The sequence below is a fragment of the Triturus cristatus genome, chromosome 3_2, assembly GCF_964204655.1.
Source record: "Triturus cristatus chromosome 3_2, aTriCri1.1, whole genome shotgun sequence".
Taxonomy (NCBI): domain Eukaryota; kingdom Metazoa; phylum Chordata; class Amphibia; order Caudata; family Salamandridae; genus Triturus; species Triturus cristatus.
This window is the reverse complement of record NC_140584.1, coordinates 590,441,095-590,464,073: the sequence shown is the minus strand read 5'-3', so window position 1 is coordinate 590,464,073 and position 22,979 is coordinate 590,441,095. Positions and strand designations below refer to the sequence as shown.

General features: G+C 51.0%; 1 protein-coding gene across 15 annotated transcripts in view; it reads right to left on the bottom strand.

The window, feature by feature from the left end:
* LOC146857785 (myotubularin-related protein 9-like) overlaps positions 1 to 22,979 on the bottom strand; it is a 452,543-nt gene that overhangs the window by 56,316 nt on the left and 373,248 nt on the right. For all 15 annotated transcript variants that reach the window (XM_085648410.1, XM_085648408.1, XM_085648401.1 and 12 more), the window contains one exon: positions 20,272 to 20,386. In XM_085648410.1, the coding sequence (XP_085504536.1) occupies positions 20,272 to 20,386 (115 nt within the window). The remainder of the gene's footprint in view (positions 1 to 20,271; positions 20,387 to 22,979) is intronic.

The following is a 22,979-nucleotide window of genomic DNA, read 5'->3' as shown; positions in this document are numbered from 1 at the left end:
CCAGGCTTGTTAATCCAGTCACAAGAAGCTTTACGTGGGGTTGCGCGCTCGCTGCTTTGAGGTCCCCCTTCCCGCAGAATCGCCGCTCGTGGTTTTGCTGCCTTGTGTGCCCTTTTGAGTGAAGACTGCATGCGCGTGCACGCACGCACCACTCACGGGCGTATTTCTTGTTCAATTTGAGACTTTTGTATAGAGTTGATGTTGCCAATCGGCAACCTGTAAGTTCTTAATATGCTGTTATTGTCCCTTAATCATATTGGTTTCATTTTCAGGTAAGTCCATGGTCACCTTCTAATGCCCCATCATTTTGTGTTACGCCACTGGTGAGGGGGGTTGCTCCTAGTTCATCGTGAGTGCACCAGTTTTCATGTATCTTTCCTTTGGACAACCTCAATCTTATGATTCTGGTGGGAACATAGTGTGGGTCTGGTTTCTAAAGTAAATTCGACCATCTATCCCAATGCGTAGCATTCTCAGCCCTCTCTATAGTTTCCTTGACAGCGAGCCGAGTGCCCGCAAGGCTGCTGTGCTTGGAGGGTTTCCTCAGGTCAGGCACACCATGGCAGACTTGCTCTGCTGCAGGAAGTCCTTAAAAGTCACTGACATCAAAATTTCCAAAACAAGGTTTCTGTTTACATCAAAGCCAGGCCCTGAGCTAACAATGGGCAAATTGCAGCTCCATTGTGCCCACTAATAAGCACAAAGGCAAACAGTAGATGGACCGAAGCAAATCTTCCATTAAATGGGCACACTATGATAGTGGGGCACCCGGCCTGAACTAAGTTTGATGCCAACTTCGAGCTGAAAAGCTCTACAGGACAACTTGTAAGATCATTCTGCAGGGCAATAAAATATATCTTCACCCTGGAGACTGCTTTCCTAATGCCTTCTTGCTCCTCAAGGTGACCCTGCCACCTCAAGGCTCACACAGCATCGGTTGTATCGCCTAAAAACCATAATTTTTGTAGCATATTCCTCCTGGGAAATACTAGAAGAGGCACAAAAGTGCAATGTTCTACTTCAGTACCACCCGGGATGGCATGCACACACATTTTTTCTTACTACACGAGGGGTGCTCTCACTTGCCACCCACACCGTTATACAATTCTTATCTGCAACTTTTAAAAACACTTGAAAAAATTATTCTAATATTACTTTGAAAGGTCTTCAGCAATACTAAATGTCGTACAAATATAGATTGTAAACTAGAGTCGCCGAGTCCTCTGCCAAATAAAACACTGAAAGTGCAGGGCAATGTGCCAGATTCTAGGTTTGTGGTTTATTTTTAAAATGTGATAAGACTTGCAGCTAGCACTCTGTTGCAAAATATTTGACCTCATGCTTCCTGGTGTTCACATACATGAGAGACCAGCTGCAATGGCACGGAGCAGGGTTGTACAAATGTACCTGCAGCAGCCCAAAGCAAGTACGCCATGAACCGACACACTATAAACATAAATATATGTGCACCTTGTGCTTTCAAAAGGCAGGTACTGTCACACACAGAATACCTGTATTTCTTAAATTTGAAAGGGAGAGTATCTGCACTTAGGAGTAGTGTGTTAATGTTTACAATGAGAAAGTATCGCAAATCTCTGTAGCATACAAGTACTCTTTAATTGTGAGTCCTTGCATTTCTAGATTTCCATTTAAAGTACTGTGTGCACTCCCCAGTTGTGTCAAATGCTTGCCAAGAACAAGCATTGGCATAGCCAATAGGTCTCGTCTTTGGGTCCTTATAAGTGTTTAGTTATCCAGCACAACATCCTTGGTGCAACAACATCAAGTGTTGCATGGCTAAACACTTATAAGGTACCAAAGGCGAGACCTATTGGCTATGTCAATGCTTGTTTCTTTTTCATTCAGCTCTCCATGCTAGTGCATGTGTTTTCTTGCTCTCTGCAGTGGCGTAGCTAGCACTTTGGCGGCCCGTGGCGGTCCCCGTGTTTGCCGCCCCGGACCGCATCAAAGAGCTTTTTTCCATTTGACGCCCCTCGGCGGCCAATTGAAGAGTGGGGGATGGTGCCTGCGCCCCGAGACAGCAGGTAAGAGCAGGGGAGGCTGCCGCCCCCAAAACTCGTGCCGCCAAGGGCGCATCATCAACCTCCCTTGTTACGCCACTGGCTCTCTGCCTCATGAGCTGAGCTGCATGCCTCTACCCAAAAGATCGATTGAAAATATTGAATTCAGAGTATAGTTTGAAATACCTTAAGATGTAATTCGTTTCCGCTAGTATTTAATTTTTTTTGCTTTTAAGTTGTTGAGGTGGTCTATTGCCCTACAGGGACATTCAGGTGGAACATCGGCCTGGAGTGGACCACGCCAATGCAGACGGTCTCTCAAGGTATTTCCGCCTTAGTGATGAGAACTCCCAAGGGGTTGGGTAGCTCTCCCCACTTTCAGCTGGGGGGGACGCGTGTTAGACCTGTCAGCCCTTTGGGTGGTCCCTCCTCATCATTATTTATTTTGTCCCACTTTTGCCTCAAACCCTGTTGGTATTTTTCCTTTTTGGGAACCACCAGACTTTTTCGTGTTGCTGCAGATTCAGGGAGCCATTTTACCTACCCCTGAAACTTCTGTCTGAGGGCCTGAAGCACAAAATGGTGGCCGCCTGTGACATCACCAGCATCCACTGGAACCTACCAGCACCTTCCAGAACATTCCAGAACCCTGTGACAGTTGGAGGCGGTTTAGAATGTTGGGAAGCTAAGAGAGAGAGTTGGCAGTTGGAGCTGGCAGTTGGCACCTGACTGGTGAAGAGTGAGCAGCATAAACTTGAAGGAGGAAGGAGTGAAGCAGCAGGGGTGGAAACTTGTGCCTGGAGTGGGGTCCATAAACCCACCCTTGATACTAGTCCCTACTGACTGAGCCCAGCCTGGAGCCCTGTGTGGGAAGAAGTCAGAAAAACCATCCTAAGGACCTGGACAGCAGGAACAGGCCTTAGAAACAAGAGAACAGCAAGATCCTGACCTGGAAGCTGGTTTCCCTGAAGTCCGACGTCGAGTAGCCTAAGACCTGGAGCCCGAGGTGGAGAAGCGGCGCTGACTGGAAAAGCAGACGTCGTACCCGGAGCCGCCAGAGGTCGAGAGAGGGCGCCGTCAGAGGTCGTGAGGAATACCAGAGGTCGAGGAGGAAGTCACCCGAGGTCGAGTGAGCGGCGTCATCGGAGGAGTGAAGTCCGCCCTCCGGAGTCGTCGGAGACCGAGGTGAAGGGTAACGGAGGTCGGGAGTGAGGATCGCACTCCGGAGTCGCCGGAACCTGTGAGAATCGTGCCGGAGGTCGGGAGTGGAGGTCGCACTCCGGAGTCGCCGGAAACCTGTGAGGAGCACCGGAGGTCGGGAGTGAGGATCGCACTCCGGAGCCGCCGGAAGTCGACATCGAGGCAAGGCCGGCCGACGTCATCGAAGCCGAGGTCGCCATCGGACCGGAGCCGCCCGAAGTCGACATCGAGTAAGACTGCCCGACGCCATCGAATCGGAGGCCGAGATCGAACCGAGGCCGCTGACATCGAGACCGGAGCCGCCTGCCGGCGTCGTCAAAGAACTGACATTGTGCCGAGGCCGCCGACATCGAGCTGGAACCGCCTCACGGCATCGACCCGACTCCAGCGGCGTCGGAGCATCAGAAAAAGGGCAGTAAGTGGAGTAGAGGGCGCCTAAGGCCCTGTGGAGACCTGAGAGACTGCTCTAAGGGGCTAGGGAGGTGCTGGAACCAACCTGACTGTGCCAGGGGTGAACTGGGACTAATCTAGAGAAGTTGTGTGGAGAGAGAGAGCCAGGTCTCTGGTATTTTCCCCCTTTATCTACCTCAGTTTAGGCCTCAGCCTTGACCAAGCCAGGGAGTAGACACCCCCAAGCCTTCCACATCCCCACAAGCTGTGCCTGGGCCAAATCAGCCCTTAGGAATTCAAAAGTGATCTGATTCCATGAGTGTCACTGTCAGCTTTTAAGTATTTATTAGGGGCACTGTATTTATTGTATTTAACCTATTTATTGTTCCACTGTATTTATTGGTCCACAGTATTTATTGATGCACAATATTTATTGGTTACAGTATTTATTGCCTCAGAATATTTAATTGCCTGTCTGCATTGCACTTTTATTTATGCCTTCAGTATTTATGATCACCCCTATTTATTGAATCATTAAGCCAGTATTTATTTGTCCTGCACTTTCTAAAAAGTTTGTATATTGTGATTGTTATTTATTTTCTCCAATCAGCAACTAAGAGAAAAAGCAGATAAAGAAAGTTATTTTCATAATTTTTACGGTGTAGAGTCGTTTTTGGAACGGATGCACGCATGGTTATTGTTTGGGTATGTTGTATGCTTAGCACGGAGCCTGATTCCTGACCACTCGAGCCAAGCTACCACAGTGTGTCCGGAAGACCACCACCACCCCTTCTAGTGTGGGAGTGGGTTTCCAACATAAATTGGTGTTCAGTGGTGGGATAGAGCTGTGCCTACGCATACTCAACAATAACTGTGGGTAGTCCATAGGCCTACACCGGGAGTTTTCTCAAGAGCGGCCTTCCTAATTGTGGGTTTTTGTTTTTTCCAAATTTACTCTGGTGGTGGGAGGAGGTATTATTAAAGGTACCCCCTGTGAGAAGTTGGCCTGATGTATGATGTCACTAGTTATAGTGTACACCTTATATCAGTCCAAATACCCTTATGGTGATTGGTTGTAAAGTCAACCTTATAGACCAGCTATCCTAGTGGTAGCATGGACAAGAGCAGTCTTAGGCTAAACTCTGAATGGCATGTGAAGCCAGCTGTGATACCATATATAATCCCTTGAATACCAAATGAAAGGACACCACAACAGATATATATATAAAATAAAGTGTATTTATTCTAAGCAAACCCTCAGCACTCTTTATGAGTTTAGAGGTAAGTACAACACAGTCTTATTAATGCATACAGTAAGTCACACAGGTAAGTAATACAGTTAGGCCCTAGGGGCCACGCAAACCATATACTAAGTAAGTGGTATAAGAACCACTGTCACGGAAATAGAATAGGCCTAGGCCTAGGGAATCGCTGGGGCTACACTACACTAGTGTCAGTTAGGAAGTGGGAGGCCCACGGGATTCGTGTGCAGAGTGGAAACACTCACGCGTAATGCGTAAAAGTCAATAGCAATATTACAGTTTAGAAATAGATAGATTTAGGACACTTCCGGAGTAGCTAGGAAGTTGAGACTTGAAAACTAGACACTAGGATAGTCACTATCCTGATGAGCACCGGAGTACCCAAGTTACCTAGCCCACAGGCTGCGGGTGCATAGGGGTGAAGATGCGTCGTTTTCGTCGTCGACTCCTATGGATGCCTGAAGAAAGATGCTGACAGGCAGTCAGGGGAGAGTGTCCGGTGGATCCCAAGGCTGGGATCAAGAAGAGAAGAAACCTGCAAGCAGAGGGGACAGAGTCAAGGTCACTAGCCAGTGACCACGTGGAACCAGGAAGGAACCAGGCGATGTCGTGAAGAGTTGCAGGTGAAGGTGAAGCTTGTCGCTGCAGCCAGGAGGACCAGGAAGCGTCGAGGACGACCAGGACCAGGAGGCGAGCTGTCCCACGAAGGCTCTTGCTGTCGGCGGCGTCGAAGTTGGACTAGGACTCACCAAGCCTTGGCAAGCGGAACCCACGAAGAACAAAGGACTTGCTTCTGGTGCAGACCAGGAAGGTCTGGGGTGCTTCTTCTTTGCAGAGAAGCGGGAGCCAGTCTGGAGGAGCCAAACCAGCGCAGAAGATTTCAGGGAGCGTCGTCACAAAGGCCACTAGCCAGCGGGCAAGCAACCGGACAGACGCGGCAAGCAGGAAAATGCTGAAGGGCCCCACGCAGGACTCGTGGAGTGTGGGGGGCTGGTCTTCGGTGCAGATGGTGCTTGGGGTTGGGGCTTCTCAATCCCCGGTGCACAACTTCGAGGGTACCTCAGAAGCTGCGCTGTAAGTTACTAGCCACTTTTCCCAGGTAGCCGGTCCCACGTCGCTCGTCGCCTCCACGGATCTCAGGTCTGCTGCAGATGTGGATGAGGGTCGGAGAAGTCTGGGAATCAAGGCTCTGGTCGGGCTCTGCAGTCGGTTCCTCGTCGAACGTTTCACAAAGCAAAGGGTAGTCACTTGATGGTGCCTGTTTGCACAGGGTAGCCACTCCTTGGCTACAAGGGAGATTCTTCAGTCTTCTTCTTTCGTCGAATGTCGAAGGTCCAGAGTTTCTGTTCAGTTTTGCAGGTTCAGGATAATCTAAAGTCTTGAGGCCCAACTCCCACTCTTATACTAATCTGGGGGGCTGGGATACCTGCTAGGTCACGCCTTATGGATGGGACCTGGGAGGGGGTGGTTACACCCACTTCCCTTTGTCCAGTTTCGCGCCAGAGCTGGGGCTGGAGTGCCCCAGCGCCGGTTTGAACTGGACTATGCAAGGAACACCTTGTGTGCCCCAGGCATGTCTCATTCCTTTCAGCCCACCCTGCCCCAATACACTAAAGGCTGTCTGGGGAGGTGCTAGCACCTCCCCAAGCAGGAAACCTATTGTCCAGGCCTCCCTGGCTGGGATCACTCCCAGCAGCAGGAGGTCAGACTTGTGTCTGTGGCAGCAGCATCCATTTTGTGATGCTGAGGCTTTGGTTAGAGATAAACAGCAAAGTAGGATTTTAACATGTCTCTCCCTCTAGAAGGGAGGAATAATATCCTCATCACCAGAAATGGTATGGGGGTATTATTCCAAAGTGTTAGACACCTTACACGACATGTTTTGATAAAGCCAAACCATAGTTACCATAACCGTTTAAGATTATAAGGCGCTTTAAGAGTATATGGTAGGCTATACCATAGAACAGCTATAAGGACATGGTTCCGAAAGCTGCAGACAGGCTCAGCTCATGCTAGAGCACCATCTCACATGTTACCAAGCACTCTGCCTCCAGGATTGTTAAGGCCTGCCATAGGAGTGACTGATAGGTACACATGTGTCTATATATAAGGCAGATATAGGCATACTATATCTAAGCAAGGGGTGATTACACGACCTTGCCCCAGCTGAGTGATCAGCCAGTGGTGTCTGATTGGAAGGCCAGACCAGGGGTGGCATAATACATGCTGCAGCCCCTGGGAGGCCTAGGGTACACCTATGCCCTGGGTACCTAGGGTACACTGTACAGGGTCCAATAAGGTGATCCTTACCAATTGGTTATGTACCTAGGGTACATGGAGTCCATTTTACAGAGAGAGCAGACAGCCTGAGACCCTGAATGGCAGGATCTCAGGCCAACTAAGTCGAAAAACCAGCTAGACACTAGGCAAAAAGTTGGGGGTAACCATAGTCAGATATCCACCTTCCTACACAACCCCCCCCCCAAACGAAAGGAGATAAGGCTGGCCTTGACAAGGTAAGCCTCTATTGCCTAAGTGGCCATATAAGGAAGAACCAGCACTGGCATGGTTACCCCCTGTCTCATGGTCCACTAAGCAATCCCTCATCCTAAAGATATCATAGGGTCTCCACCATAGGGAATCTCTACCTTTGGTGTGTCTTTGCAAAGTAAAAGGCTGGTGTTGAGATGGAGTACTGAAGTGAGTGTCCTCAAAGTGAGGCCTCAGCTTCCTCCAATCATCCTCCACCATGGATGCCTTTCTTTCTCTAACTGAGTTGCACTGTGCTCTCAGGGTCAGCCTCTGGCTACCTAAAGCTGGAGGCTGGGTCCCTTTTGTGGGCTTACTGGAGGGACAGGTCAGGTTTGGGGCCCTAAGGTCCCATGTTTGCCTGTGCCCAACAGAATCCCTCTGGGGGAGGTCCCTAACTACCTGTGAAGGGGATCCCTCAGGAATGTTTTTACCCATCACCTGGCTAGGGCTACTAGCCAGGCAATCCTCATTCTTTTGATGGGGGGGTTCTTGTGGACAGGGGCCCTCTTGGGGTCCACTGGCCTCCCTGACCTCTGCAGCCCTGGGCTGACTGAGGCAGGGTAGAGAGAGGCAGGCTACCTGCACCAGACTGGGTCCCACCTTGGAAGGGGCCACTGACATCAGAGGCTCTGCCAGGCCAGGCCTGACTACCTCTGGGGCAGTTCCTTCACAAGGGGTGAGGTCAGATCCCTGAGGAGGCTGACCTTTTCCTAATGTCTGGGGAGAGGGAGACTTTTCTTCCTCCCCACTACTCTCTGTTTGTGTGGAGTGATCCATAGTTTCAGGCTTCACTACACCTATATCAGTCTGAGTGTGGGCTGAGACCACTACAGCCTTGCCAACCTTTTCAGGAAGGCACTCAGTTTGTGTTTGAGCTGTGACTGTCACAGCTCTGCCAATTTCTACAGGGAAGTCTGTCTGTGCCTGGGCTGTGGCTACCACTGCCCTTCCAACCTTTTCAGGGAGGAAAGCTACTTGGACAGGGGCTGTGACTGGCACAACCCCACTACCCTTTTTGGAAAGGCCTACCATTTTAGAATGGGTGTCTTGTTCAACTCCAGCCCAAGCTGAGAGTTCTAAGTCATTCCCCAGCAAGCAGTCCACAGGCAAGGTTGGAGACACTGCCACCCTTTTAGGGCCAGTGACACCTCCCCAGCTGAGACATACCTCTGCCATGGGATGACTGTTCTGTTTGCCATCAATGTTAGTTACCTGGTATGAGAAACCAGGCAAAAGCTGCTCAGAGGGAACTAGCCTATGGGCCACCATAGTGATGCTAGCTCCAGTGTCTCTGTAGGCCTCAGCTTTTCTACCATTGATGTAGGGTTCCTGTCTGTACCTACCCAAAGTGTTGGGACAGGCAGTGAAGTTGGCAAACCCCATGCCACCATCACAGACAAGAGTAGCTGCTGCAGGGGAATTGGCTAAGCCAGGATCCCCCTGTGTTCCCCAAGAAAACCCAACCAAATTTTTGGGGGCACTCCCACCACCTGGGGGATTACTGCTGACAGTAATAGGTGGTGTGACAGGAGTAGTTGGAGGAACAGTTTTGTTTTTAGCCTGTGGACAACTGCTGTCAGTTTTCCAATGCCCAGGTGTTTTACACACATGGCAGTAAGGCTTTTTAACTGTGGTAGAGGAGGGAGCTTGGGACCCACCACCCTGTGTGGAGTTTTGGGGCCCTGAGGAAGATTTCTCTTTTGCTTTATCCCCACCCTTCTCTTGAGGCTTGGTGGTATCTTTCTTTTGGTCACCACCCTGATTTTTAGGCCTAATCCTGGTCCTGACCCATTTATCTGCCCTCTTTCCCAATTCTTGGGGAGAGGTCAAATCTGAGTCTACCAGGTGTTGATGGAGAAGCTGGTTCTGACAATTATTAAGGATCTGCTCCCTCATAATCAAGTTGTACAATCCTGTATAGTCCTGCACCTTGCTGCCATTTAACCAACCTTCCAAAGCCTTAGTGGCACAATCCACAAAATCAGACCAGTCCTGTGTCTGTGTCTTCTGGGTGTCTCTGAACAACAACCTATATTGCTCAGTGGTTAAGCCAAACCCATCTATCAGAGCACTCTTCAGGACTTTGTAATTGTTTGCATCCTCATCACTGACTGTGAGGAGCTTGTCTCTACCTTTGTCAGAAAAGGAGAGCCACAAGATAGCTGCCCACTGACTTTGGGGTACCTGCTGTACTTTGCAGGCCCTCTCCAAAGCAGTCATCCATTTGTGGATGTCATCCCCATTCTGATATGGGGGGACTATCTTGCTTAGGTTTCTATGGTCATAAGACCTATCCCTATCTCTAGGGATGTTGCTGCCACCAGTGGGTTCTGACCCACACAATTTTTGCTCTCTAGCCAGAGCAAGCTTCTCCTTGGCAAGGGCAATTTCTTCCCTCTGAATCCTCAGATTAGCTTCCCTCATTCTGGCTTTATGCTCCTTTCTCTCAGGTGAAGTCATTCCCCTGTGAGAGGAAGCATTAGAGATGCTAGAGACATGGGAGTGGATGGATTCCCTTGAAGGGGATCTGTCCCTCCTGCTTCTCTGTGAAAGCCTACTTGGGGGTCTGTATGGGGGGACCCCATGCAAACTCCCATGTAAACTTAGGTTAGCCTGGCTAAGTCTTCCTACTTGGCCCTGGCTGTCTACCTCTTCCTCTGAAGTCCCATCTGACTCATCTGTGGTGGGTAGACCCTTATCTACAGCTATGGCACCATCCCTGGCAGCTCTTTCAGCATCATAGGCCTCCAGAAGCTCCACTAGCTGTCTAAGGGTAGGGTTTGCACCCTGTTTTATTCCTCTGGAGGTACACAATTGTCTCATCTCCTGGAATGTTAAGGTATCATACCTAGAGGGGGTCTTCTGCAGACCTGCCCCTCCTGAGAGAGCATCTACTTGATCTTCTCCCAGAGGCATGATCTAGTGAGGGTGTGGTGTGTGCACCTACCTACACTAGTTGTTTCTACTAAACCTCTCTAGTAGTTGTAGTCAGGGTGTGTTACTCCCTTCAACCTACCACTACTAAGTCCAGTAGGACTTAAGTATTATAAACTATGTTATATGTACCTAGACAATATCTGTGTGATCTTTCAATTTAGTATCTCAAGATTACAATGGTATTACAACAGCAAGCTCAGATCCCAACCGCTGCTCACCAATGTGAGAAGTTGGCCTGATGTATGATGTCACTAGTTATAGTGTACACCTTATATCAGTCCAAATACCCTTATGGTGATTGGTTGTAAAGTCAACCTTATAGACCAGCTATCCTAGTGGTAGCATGGACAAGAGCAGTCTTAGGCTAAACTCTGAATGGCATGTGAAGCCAGCTGTGATACCATATATAATCCCTTGAATACCAAATGAAAGGACACCACAACAGATATATATATAAAATAAAGTGTATTTATTCTAAGCAAACCCTCAGCACTCTTTATGAGTTTAGAGGTAAGTACAACACAGTCTTATTAATGCATACAGTAAGTCACACAGGTAAGTAATACAGTTAGGCCCTAGGGGCCACGCAAACCATATACTAAGTAAGTGGTATAAGAACCACTGTCACGGAAATAGAATAGGCCTAGGCCTAGGGAATCGCTGGGGCTACACTACACTAGCGTCAGTTAGGAAGTGGGAGGCCCACGGGATTCGTGTGCAGAGTGGAAACACTCACGCGTAATGCGTAAAAGTCAATAGCAATATTACAGTTTAGAAATAGATAGATTTAGGACACTTCCGGAGTAGCTAGGAAGTTGAGACTTGAAAACTAGACACTAGGATAGTCACTATCCTGATGAGCACCGGAGTACCCAAGTTACCTAGCCCACAGGCTGCGGGTGCATAGGGGTGAAGATGCGTCGTTTTCGTCGTCGACTCCTATGGATGCCTGAAGAAAGATGCTGACAGGCAGTCAGGGGAGAGTGTCCGGTGGATCCCAAGGCTGGGATCAAGAAGAGAAGAAACCTGCAAGCAGAGGGGACAGAGTCAAGGTCACTAGCCAGTGACCACGTGGAACCAGGAAGGAACCAGGCGATGTCGTGAAGAGTTGCAGGTGAAGGTGAAGCTTGTCGCTGCAGCCAGGAGGACCAGGAAGCGTCGAGGACAACCAGGACCAGGAGGCGAGCTGTCCCACGAAGGCTCTTGCTGTCGGCGGCGTCGAAGTTGGACTAGGACTCACCAAGCCTTGGCAAGCGGAACCCACGAAGAACAAAGGACTTGCTTCTGGTGCAGACCAGGAAGGTCTGGGGTGCTTCTTCTTTGCAGAGAAGCGGGAGCCAGTCTGGAGGAGCCAAACCAGCGCAGAAGATTTCAGGGAGCGTCGTCACAAAGGCCACTAGCCAGCGGGCAAGCAACCGGACAGACGCGGCAAGCAGGAAAATGCTGAAGGGCCCCACGCAGGACTCGTGGAGTGTGGGGGGCTGGTCTTCGGTGCAGATGGTGCTTGGGGTTGGGGCTTCTCAATCCCCGGTGCACAACTTCGAGGGTACCTCAGAAGCTGCGCTGTAAGTTACTAGCCACTTTTTCCAGGTAGCCGGTCCCACGTCGCTCGTCGCCTCCACGGATCTCAGCTCTGCTGCAGATGTGGATGAGGGTCGGAGAAGTCTGGGAATCAAGGCTCTGGTCGGGCTCTGCAGTCGGTTCCTCGTCGAACGTTTCACAAAGCAAAGGGTAGTCACTTGATGGTGCCTGTTTGCACAGGGTAGCCACTCCTTGGCTACAAGGGAGATTCTTCAGTCTTCTTCTTTCGTCGAATGTCGAAGGTCCAGAGTTTCTGTTCAGTTTTGCAGGTTCAGGATAATCTAAAGTCTTGAGGCCCAACTCCCACTCTTATACTAATCTGGGGGGCTGGGATACCTGCTAGGTCACGCCTTATGGGTGGGACCTGGGAGGGGGTGGTTACACCCACTTCCCTTTGTCCAGTTTCGCGCCAGAGCTGGGGCTGGAGTGCCCCAGCGCCGGTTTGAACTGGACTATGCAAGGAACACCTTGTGTGCCCCGGGCATGTCTCATTCCTTTCAGCCCACCCTGCCCCAATACACTAAAGGCTGTCTGGGGAGGTGCTAGCACCTCCCCAAGCAGGAAACCTATTGTCCAGGCCTCCCTGGCTGGGATCACTCCCAGCAGCAGGAGGTCAGACTTGTGTCTGTGGCAGCAGCATCCATTTTGTGATGCTGAGGCTTTGGTTAGAGATAAACAGCAAAGTAGGATTTTAACATGTCTCTCCCTCTAGAAGGGAGGAATAATATCCTCATCACCAGAAATGGTATGGGGGTATTATTCCAAAGTGTTAGACACCTTACACGACATGTTTTGATAAAGCCAAACCATAGTTACCATAACCGTTTAAGATTATAAGGCGCTTTAAGAGTATATGGTAGGCTATATCATAGAACAGCTATAAGGACATGGTTCCGAAAGCTGCAGACAGGCTCAGCTCATGCTAGAGCACCATCTCACATGTTACCAAGCACTCTGCCTCCAGGATTGTTAAGGCCTGCCATAGGAGTGACTGATAGGTACACATGTGTCTATATATAAGGCAGATATAGGCATACTATATCTAAGCAAGGGGTGATTACACGACCTTGCCCCAGCTGAGTGATCAGCCAGTGGTGTCTGATTGGAAGGCCAGACCAGGGGTGGCATAATACATGCTGCAGCCCCTGGGAGGCCTAGGGTACACCTATGCCCTGGGTACCTAGGGTACACTGTACAGGGTCCAATAAGGTGATCCTTACCAATTGGTTATGTACCTAGGGTACATGGAGTCCATTTTACAGAGAGAGCAGACAGCCTGAGACCCTGAATGGCAGGATCTCAGGCCAACTAAGTCGAAAAACCAGCTAGACACTAGGCAAAAAGTTGGGGGTAACCATAGTCAGATATCCACCTTCCTACACCCCCCTGCATAGTTACTGCACAAAAACCTGTCCTCTAACCTGAGTGGGCAAGATGGAGTTTGTACTAGAAAATCTAGAAACGTACACTGTGGCCCAACTCAGGGAGTTTTGCCAGCGGGAGGGGGTGTACTGTCCCCCAGGAGCAAAGAAGGGTGCACTCCAAACCAGCTTAAGGGCTTGGGGGGAGGCACGCCGAGAAAGCAAGGCTGAGGAGGAAGACAGGGATGGAGAGCCTGACCCTGAGGGGGCTGAGATGTACCAACCTGAGGTGGGGAACCTGTCAGCAGGGCCCAGAACCATTTCTAGGAAGGGCAGCAGTGCCTCTAGCGGTGGCTTGTCTGAAGTGGAGCTAACAGACCGGAGGGAGAAAAGACAGCTCACATGGGACTTAGCAAGGCTTGAAAAGGAGAAGGAGGAGCAGAGGATGGCCCATGAATTACGACTGAAAGAAATAGATCTTCAGATCTTGAGAATCGGGGCACAACCTGTTCCTAATGGTGGCAGCCAGACCCAAGAGATCACCAGGGAACCTAAACCATACCTGCCAAAGGACATAGTAGCTAGCTATGGAGTGGGCGACGATATCGCCAAGTGGCTAGCGGCCTATGAGGTCTCGTTGAGGGCCCATGGGGTTCCAGAGAAGTACTGGGGAGGGGGATTGTACAAGTACATGCCTCCAGCTGGTAGGGATGCTTTATTGGCCCTCGAGGAGGATGAGCAGACCCACTACCCCACCATGAAACTGGCGCTCATCAGAAAGTTTGGACTAACACCTGAAAAGTACAGACAGAAGTTCAGGGGTAGTCACAAACTGGGCACGCAGAATTGGGTGGACTTCCTGGACTATGCAAAGAAGGCACTGGAAGGTTGGATTCAGGGCAGTGAAGTGAGGAACTACGAGGGGTTGTTTGACCTGGTACTGAAGGAACACCTGCTCGAGAAATGTTTCCCTGACCTGCGGCAACACCTGGTGGATAGCAAGCTGACCAGTCCCCGGAAGCTTGCTGAGGAGGCGGACATTTGGGCTAGTACCCGGGTGTCCACAAGGGGGACTGGAGGGGATACTCAAAAGGCCGGACAGGGCGCCCCCCAGAAGAAAGAGGGAGGGGAAAAGAAAAAGGAGTTCTCCAAAGGCCCCCAAAATAACTTCCAAGGGAAGGGAACAGGATTCACCCCTAAGGCTAACCCGCCCAGAAACCCTAATCCTGGCCAGAGTCAGCAGCCAAGGGTTGTCCATTGCTATGAGTGCGGTGGCGTTGGACACTATAAAGGAGATCCGAAGTGCTTGAAACGACCACCCCCTCCCACTGGAGGAAAGACCCCCGGAGTAGCTAGTGTAGTGCTCGGGGAGGAGATGCCCTTAACTAAGGGAAGGGAGTGGGCGGGTGTCACTTTAGTGTCCCTGGGAGAACGGGAGATGGTTCCTAAGATCCAGGTGCCCGCAAATACCGCAAAGTATGGGCAATGGGTCACCATCAACGGCCAAAGAGGGGAGGCTCTGAGAGACACAGGAGCCAGTATGACTATGGTACGTAGCCAACTGGTGTCTCCAGAGCAGGTAATTCCCGATGTACTCCACCCAGCCGCGATGGCTGACGGCAGAACAGGCCACTATCCAGTGGCCGAGGTTCCCTTTGAATGGGGGGGGGTTGCAGGTTCACTTCGAGTTGCCGTAAGCCCTGCCGTGCCAGTCGATTGTCTGCTGGGGAATGACATGGAGCACAACGCTTGGAAGGAGGTGGAATACCGGACTCACACTGAGATGCTGGGTACACCTGATTGGGCCTGTGTGAGCACAAGGTCCGCGACTACCCGAAGAGGGAGTTCATTTCGGCTGGAGCCTGGAACAAAGGCCCAGCCAGCTGCCAGTCAAGGGAAGAACCGAGGACAGGAGGAGCCTGCCTCGGCGTCCACACCCCGTAGGACGGATAGGCCACCGGAGGTGGTGGACCAGGAGTCTGCGGTGGGGGACGTTACCAACCTGGAGGACCTACCCATCCCGGCCGAGTGGCACGTGGAGGGAGGCCCGTCCAGGGAGGAATTCTGCCAGGGCCAGAGGGAGTGCCCTACCCTTGAGGGGCTGAGGCGACAGGCCGAAGCCCAGGCAGCAGGGAACGTTGAAGGGAACTACAGTGTTTACTGGGAGGATGGCCTCCTCTACAGTGAACCCAAGGCACCCCTACATGGATCGTCGCGAGCCTTGGTAGTCCCTCAACGTTATCGAGCCTTCCTTCTGGAGTTGGCTCACGAGATACCATTGGCAGGACACCTGGGACAAGACAAGACCTTCGCCCGTCTTGTCCCACACTTTTATTGGCCTCAGATGAAAGTGTCGTCCGATACCTACTGCCGGACATGTGTGTCTTGCCAAGCCAGTGGGAAAACAGGGGTGAAGCTGAAAGCTCCCCTGGAACCACTTCCTGTCGTTAGCACCCCCTTTGAAAGGGTGGGCATCGACATTGTGGGTCCATTAGATCCGCCGACTACAGCTGGTCACAGGTTTATCCTGGTTCTGGTGGATCATGCCACACGGTACCCAGAGGCAATACCTCTGAGGACCATAACAGCACCTGTTGTGGCAAGGGCCCTGATGGGAATCTTTACCCGAGTGGGTTTTCCCAAGGAAGTTGTGTCCGACAGGGGGACCAACTTCATGTCAGCGTATATGCGGGCGATGTGGAAGGAGTGTGGAGTGACATACCGGTTCACCACTCCTTACCACCCCCAGACAAATGGTCTGGTGGAGAGGTTTAATAAAACCTTGAAGGGCATGATCAGAAGTCTGCCTGAAAGCCTGCGGAGGAAATGGGACGTCCTCCTACCCTGCTTACTTTTTTCCTACAGGGAAGTGCCACAGAAGGGAGTGGGCTTCAGCCCCTTCGAGCTTCTGTATGGGCACCCTGTACGTGGACCTCTCAACCTGGTGAGAGACGGATGGGAAAGAACTCCCAGAAAGCTTCCCCAAGATGTGGTGAGCTACATGCTGGCCTTCCGGAGCCAAATGGCTAAGTTGTGGAAGCAAGCTTCTGACAACTTGGAAGCCAGCCAAGCAGTGATGAAGGCGTGGTATGACCACAATGCTCACCCGGTGGAGTTGGAGCCTGGCCAGAAGGTGTGGGTGATCGAACCCGGAGAGCTTAGTGCCCTCCAGGATCGCTGGTCAGGACCCTTTGAGGTGTTGGAGAAGAAGGGTAAGGCTACCTACTTGGTGGACCTGAAGACCCCTCGTCAGCCCCTGCGGGTGCTGCATGCCAACCGCCTCAAACCCCACCACGAGAGGCCCGAAGTCATCTTGATGATGGTGACTGACGGAGGAGAGGACGTGGAAAGCGAGCCTCTCCCTGATCTGTTTGCGTCTCAAGAGAAGGATGGGTCGGTGGAGGGAGTGATTCTCTCCCCATCTCTAACTCCTGAACAGCAGGAGGACTGTCGCCAGGTCCTGGGGCAGTACTCCTCGTTGTTCTCCCTTGTCCCGGGTAGGACTCACCTGTGCGTCCATGACGTGGACACAGGAGACAGCCCACCTGTGAAGTCCAAGATCTACCGGATGTCAGACAAGGTGAAGGCCAGCATTCATAGTGAAGTCACTAAGATGCTGGAGCTAGGAGTGATCGAACCTTCTAGCAGCCCCTGGTCCAGTCCGGTGGTGTTAGTACCAAAAGCTGCACCACCGGGTGCCCAACCAGAACTGAGGTTCTGTGTGGACTATCGGGGACTGAATTCAGTGACCAAAACTGATGCTCATCCGATCCCTAGGGCGGATGAATTGATTGACCGGCTGGGAGCTGCCCAATATCTAAGTACCTTTGACCTTACTTCAGGGTACTGGCAGATCTCTTTGACTGATGGAGCAAGGGAAAGGTCAGCCTTCTCCACGCCCAATGGCCACTACCAGTTCTGTGTGATGCCCTTTGGGCTCAAGAACGCACCTGCCACGTTTCAGCGCCTGGTAAACCAGATCCTCACCGGAATGGAGAGTTTCTCTGCTGCTTATCTGGATGACATAGCCGTCTTCAGTAACAGCTGGGAGGATCACTTGCGTCACCTGCAAGCTGTTCTCCAGGCCCTGAGACAAGCTGGATTGACGATCAAGGCCAGCAAGTGCCAGATCGGGCAGGGGTCGGTAGTGTACCTTGGACACTTGGTGGGTAGGGGAGCGGTGCAACCCCTCCAGGCGAAGATCGAGGCCATCATGGCCTGGGAACCCCCAAGACACAGACTGAGGTCCGAGCATTTTTGGGCCTCACGGGATACTACCGCCGCTTCGTGAAGGGGTACGGTACCATCGTAACCCCCCTCACGGAGCTCACGTCCAAGAAACAACCTCGACGGGTAGTCTGGACGGAGGCTTGTCAGCAAGCCTTTGAGAGATTGAAGAAAGCCATGTGCGAGGCCCCGGTCTTAAGGGCCCCAGACTTTTCCAAGGAGTTCATTGTCCAGACAGATGCATCAGAACATGGCATTGGGGCAGTGTTATCGCAACTCAACGAAGAGGGTCTGGATCAACCCGTGGTCTTCCTATCCCGGAGACTACTTCCCAGGGAACAGAAGTGGAGTGCAATAGAGCGTGAAGCCTTTGCAGTGGTATGGGCTCTGAAGAAGTTGCGGCCATACCTGTTTGGCTCGCACTTCCTAGTTCAGACCGACCACAGACCCCTTCGTTGGCTGATGCAAATGAAGGGGGAGAATCCCAAGTTGTTGAGGTGGTCTATTGCCCTACAGGGAATGGACTTTCAGGTGGAACATCGGCCTGGAGTGGACCACGCCAATGCAGACGGTCTCTCAAGGTATTTCCGCCTTAGTGATGAGAACTCCCAAGGGGTTGGGTAGCTCTCCCCACTTTCAGCTGGGGGGGACGCGTGTTAGACCTGTCAGCCCTTTGGGTGGTCCCTCCTCATCATTATTTATTTTGTCCCACTTTTGCCTCAAACCCTGTTGGTATTTTTCCTTTTTGGGAACCACCAGACTTTTTCGTGTTGCTGCAGATTCAGGGAGCCATTTTACCTACCCCTGAAACTTCTGTCTGAGGGCCTGAAGCACAAAATGGTGGCCACCTGTGACATCACCAGCATCCACTGGAACCTACCAGCACCTTCCAGAACATTCCAGAACCCTGTGACAGTTGGAGGCGGTTTAGAATGTTGGGAAGCTAAGAGAGAGAGTTGGCAGTTGGAGCTGGCAGTTGGCACCTGACTGGTGAAGAGTGAGCAGCATAAACTTGAAGGAGGAAGGAGTGAAGCAGCAGGGGTGGAAACTTGTGCCTGGAGTGGGGTCCATAAACCCACCCTTGATACTAGTCCCTACTGACTGAGCCCAGCCTGGAGCCCTGTGTGGGAAGAAGTCAGAAAAACCATCCTAAGGACCTGGACAGCAGGAACAGGCCTTAGAAACAAGAGAACAGCAAGATCCTGACCTGGAAGCTGGTTTCCCTGAAGTCCGACGTCGAGTAGCCTAAGACCTGGAGCCCGAGGTGGAGAAGCGGCGCTGACTGGAAAAGCAGACGTCGTACCCGGAGCCGCCAGAGGTCGAGAGAGGGCGCCGTCAGAGGTCGTGAGGAATACCAGAGGTCGAGGAGGAAGTCACCCGAGGTCGAGTGAGCGGCGTCATCGGAGGAGTGAAGTCCGCCCTCCGGAGTCGTCGGAGACCGAGGTGAAGGGTAACGGAGGTCGGGAGTGAGGATCGCACTCCGGAGTCGCCGGAACCTGTGAGAATCGTGCCGGAGGTCGGGAGTGGAGGTCGCACTCCGGAGTCGCCGGAAACCTGTGAGGAGCACCGGAGGTCGGGAGTGAGGATCGCACTCCGGAGCCGCCGGAAGTCGACATCGAGGCAAGGCCGGCCGACGTCATCGAAGCCGAGGTCGCCATCGGACCGGAGCCGCCCGAAGTCGACATCGAGTAAGACTGCCCGACGCCATCGAATCGGAGGCCGAGATCGAACCGAGGCCGCTGACATCGAGACCGGAGCCGCCTGCCGGCGTCGTCAAAGAACTGACATTGTGCCGAGGCCGCCGACATCGAGCTGGAACCGCCTCACGGCATCGACCCGACTCCAGCGGCGTCGGAGCATCAGAAAAAGGGCAGTAAGTGGAGTAGAGGGCGCCTAAGGCCCTGTGGAGACCTGAGAGACTGCTCTAAGGGGCTAGGGAGGTGCTGGAACCAACCTGACTGTGCCAGGGGTGAACTGGGACTAATCTAGAGAAGTTGTGTGGAGAGAGAGAGCCAGGTCTCTGGTATTTTCCCCCTTTATCTACCTCAGTTTAGGCCTCAGCCTTGACCAAGCCAGGGAGTAGACACCCCCAAGCCTTCCACATCCCCACAAGCTGTGCCTGGGCCAAATCAGCCCTTAGGAATTCAAAAGTGATCTGATTCCATGAGTGTCACTGTCAGCTTTTAAGTATTTATTAGGGGCACTGTATTTATTGTATTTAACCTATTTATTGTTCCACTGTATTTATTGGTCCACAGTATTTATTGATGCACAATATTTATTGGTTACAGTATTTATTGCCTCAGAATATTTAATTGCCTGTCTGTATTGCACTTTTATTTATGCCTTCAGTATTTATGATCACCCCTATTTATTGAATCATTAAGCCAGTATTTATTTGTCCTGCACTTTCTAAAAAGTTTGTATATTGTGATTGTTATTTATTTTCTCCAATCAGCAACTAAGAGAAAAAGCAGATAAAGAAAGTTATTTTCATAATTTTTACGGTGTAGAGTCGTTTTTGGAACGGATGCACGCATGGTTATTGTTTGGGTATGTTGTATGCTTAGCACGGAGCCTGATTCCTGACCACTCGAGCCAAGCTACCACAGTGTGTCCGGAAGACCACCACCACCCCTTCTAGTGTGGGAGTGGGTTTCCAACAGTGCTTTACAAAGAAGCATTGTCACTGCCAATAGCTTGCCACTCGTATTACAGAGACAACTGCCAATGTTTGTTACATCGCGCCCTCAAACCCACCTCAATGGAGTTGGCGATGTTGAGGGTCTCTTCCATGCCTGGGATTTCCAGCTGGATCACACGCAGGTCTTTGCACTTCAGGGTGATGGTCCCGGAGGAGCTCGAACTTCCAAGCCTGTGGAGACAGAGCGAAATGTGTGAGACTGAGGGCAGCGTCGACACCAGGCGGAGACAGAAACAATGCGCAGAGTGCAAAGGGGAGAGCAGCGGAAGCACACACATAGGGCCCCACTGTGCTCCAGGGGGTCATAGAATGAAAGACAACGTTGCCTCAGCATTCGTCATAAGATATGAGTTTTCTAGAGGAAGTCAAATTCCATCAAAGACCATTAATGTTCTGATGTAAAAAAAAATGATAAAATGTTAGTCAATTAGTTCCAGTGCATATCCTCGCACCTTAATTTTTTATTTGTAAAAAATAATAATAATAGCAATAATAAGTGCCAGCGTAAATTTCAGGAAGCCACTGTAACTGGCCTAAGCCAGAGCTGCCTAAATGCCAGTGTCAGGACTACCTACTACCATCCCACTCAGGGCTAATGTAAAGCACTCTGATACCCACGGGTCTAGCCAGCGCTTCTAGTAACTTCTAGTAACTGAGGTAACGTGTAACTGTTGTAATTTTGTAACTTCTGTGGAACCTTATGTAAAGCGCTCTGATACCTCCGGGTCTAGCCAGCGCTATATAAAACTCTCAAAATAAAAAATAAAATAAAATAAATAAAATAAGGGCTGTAGATTTGCTCTGTTTACAAAAAAAGCCAGGCAGCACCATGTGGTGGTCTGTCATAAATAAGTGTCAGTGTTTAGGGATAAGTACCGGAACTGAGCACCGGCAAACACCGGCATAAATTAAGCACCTTATTACAGATGTCTGATTGCTCGCCACAGAGGATTTTGGGGCTTGCGCTGTTCTGCATGGCACCATATTACTGATGCTCGGTAGATTGTATCGATCTCCTGCATCATTCTGTCATCCATTACCGTTTCCATGAATCAGGCTAGCGAGAAGAACTAGTCCATGCTTGTCCACACAACGGCTACTGATTGTTAACAAACAATTCAAAGGATTTGCTTATACAACTTTAACTCCTCCATGTGATTATATTTTTATTTGTATTATTGTTTAACATCCTCTTCACTATTGCACTTGATCACAGCCTCGTTATCATTACCACTTATTTACTTTTGTGGTTCAGATTAAATACTTTATGCATATTTTGCACATCCAGCTCCTTTTGTTGATTTTTTGGCATGTTTTTAAGATGGGAATATCAATTGTGTTTGATGGAATTTGCCTTCCCTTTTAATAGATACATTCGAATGATAGATCAATGCGGGGGTAACACCGTATTTCATCATTGGGGCGATAAGCGCCAGTGGAGCCATAAAGAATCTCTGCAGCACGAGCATCTCTTGGGGTGAACACAGACGAGCGAGGAGGACAGCATGACTACAAACAGGGCAACCCATGCAGGGCTGAGAACAGTGCCATTTAAAGGCACCGCAAACCGTGCGACGCGCGCAAGGGCGGGAGAAGAAACGCACGAGGACAAACAATGCAACTGAGACCTCTGCGGGGTGAACAAAAACAGTGCAACGTGCGCAAGTGTGAGATTAGCACCATCACAGGGCAGACGCAAACAGTGTGCCACGTGCAAGTGCGAGAGTAGCACCACCACAGGGCAAACACAAACAGTGTGCCACGTGCAAGAGTGAGAGCACTACCTCATCAAGACCAACACAAACAGTGTGCCTCGTGCAAGGGTGAGAGTAGCACCACCACAGGGCAAGCACAAACAGTACCCACGTGCAAGAGTGAGAGCACTACCTCATCAGGATCAACACAGTGTCCCACGTGCAAGGGTGAGAGCACTACCTCATCAGTATCAACACAGTATGCCACGTGCAAGGGTGAGAGTAGCACCACCACAGGGCAAGCACAAACAGTACCCACGTGCAAGGGTGAGAGCACTACCTCATCAAGATTAACACACAGTGTGCCACGTGCAAGGGTGAGAGCACTACCTCCTCAGGATCAACACAAACAGTGTGCCTCGTGCAAGGGTGAGAGTAGCACCACCACAGGGCAAGCACAAACAGTACCCACATGCAAGAGTGAGAGCACTACCTCATCAGGATCAACACAGTGTCCCACGTGCAAGGGTGAGAGCACTACCTTATCAGGATCAACACAGTGTGCCACATGCAAGGGTAAGAGTAGCACCACCACAGGGCAAACACAAACAGTGTGCCACGTGCAAGGTGAGAGTAGCACCACCACAGGGCAAGCACAAACAGTACCCACGTGCAAGAGTGAGAGCACTACCTCATCAAGATCAACACAAACAGTGTGCCACGTGCAAGGGTGAGAGCACTACCTCATCAGGATCAACACAAACAGTGTGCCACGTGCAAGGGTGAGAGTAGCACCACCACAGGGCAAACACAGTGTGCTACGTGCAAGGGTGATAGGAGCTCCACCACAGGGCAAGCACAATCAGTGCCCACGTGCAAGAGTGAGAGCACTACCTCATCAGGATCAACACAGTGTCCCACATGCAAGGGTGAGAGTAGCACCACCACAGGGCAAGCACAAACAGTACCCACGTGCAAGGGTGAGAGCACTACCTCATCAAGATTAACACACAGTGTGCCACGTGCAAGGGTGAGAGCACTACCTCCTCAGGATCAACACAAACAGTGTG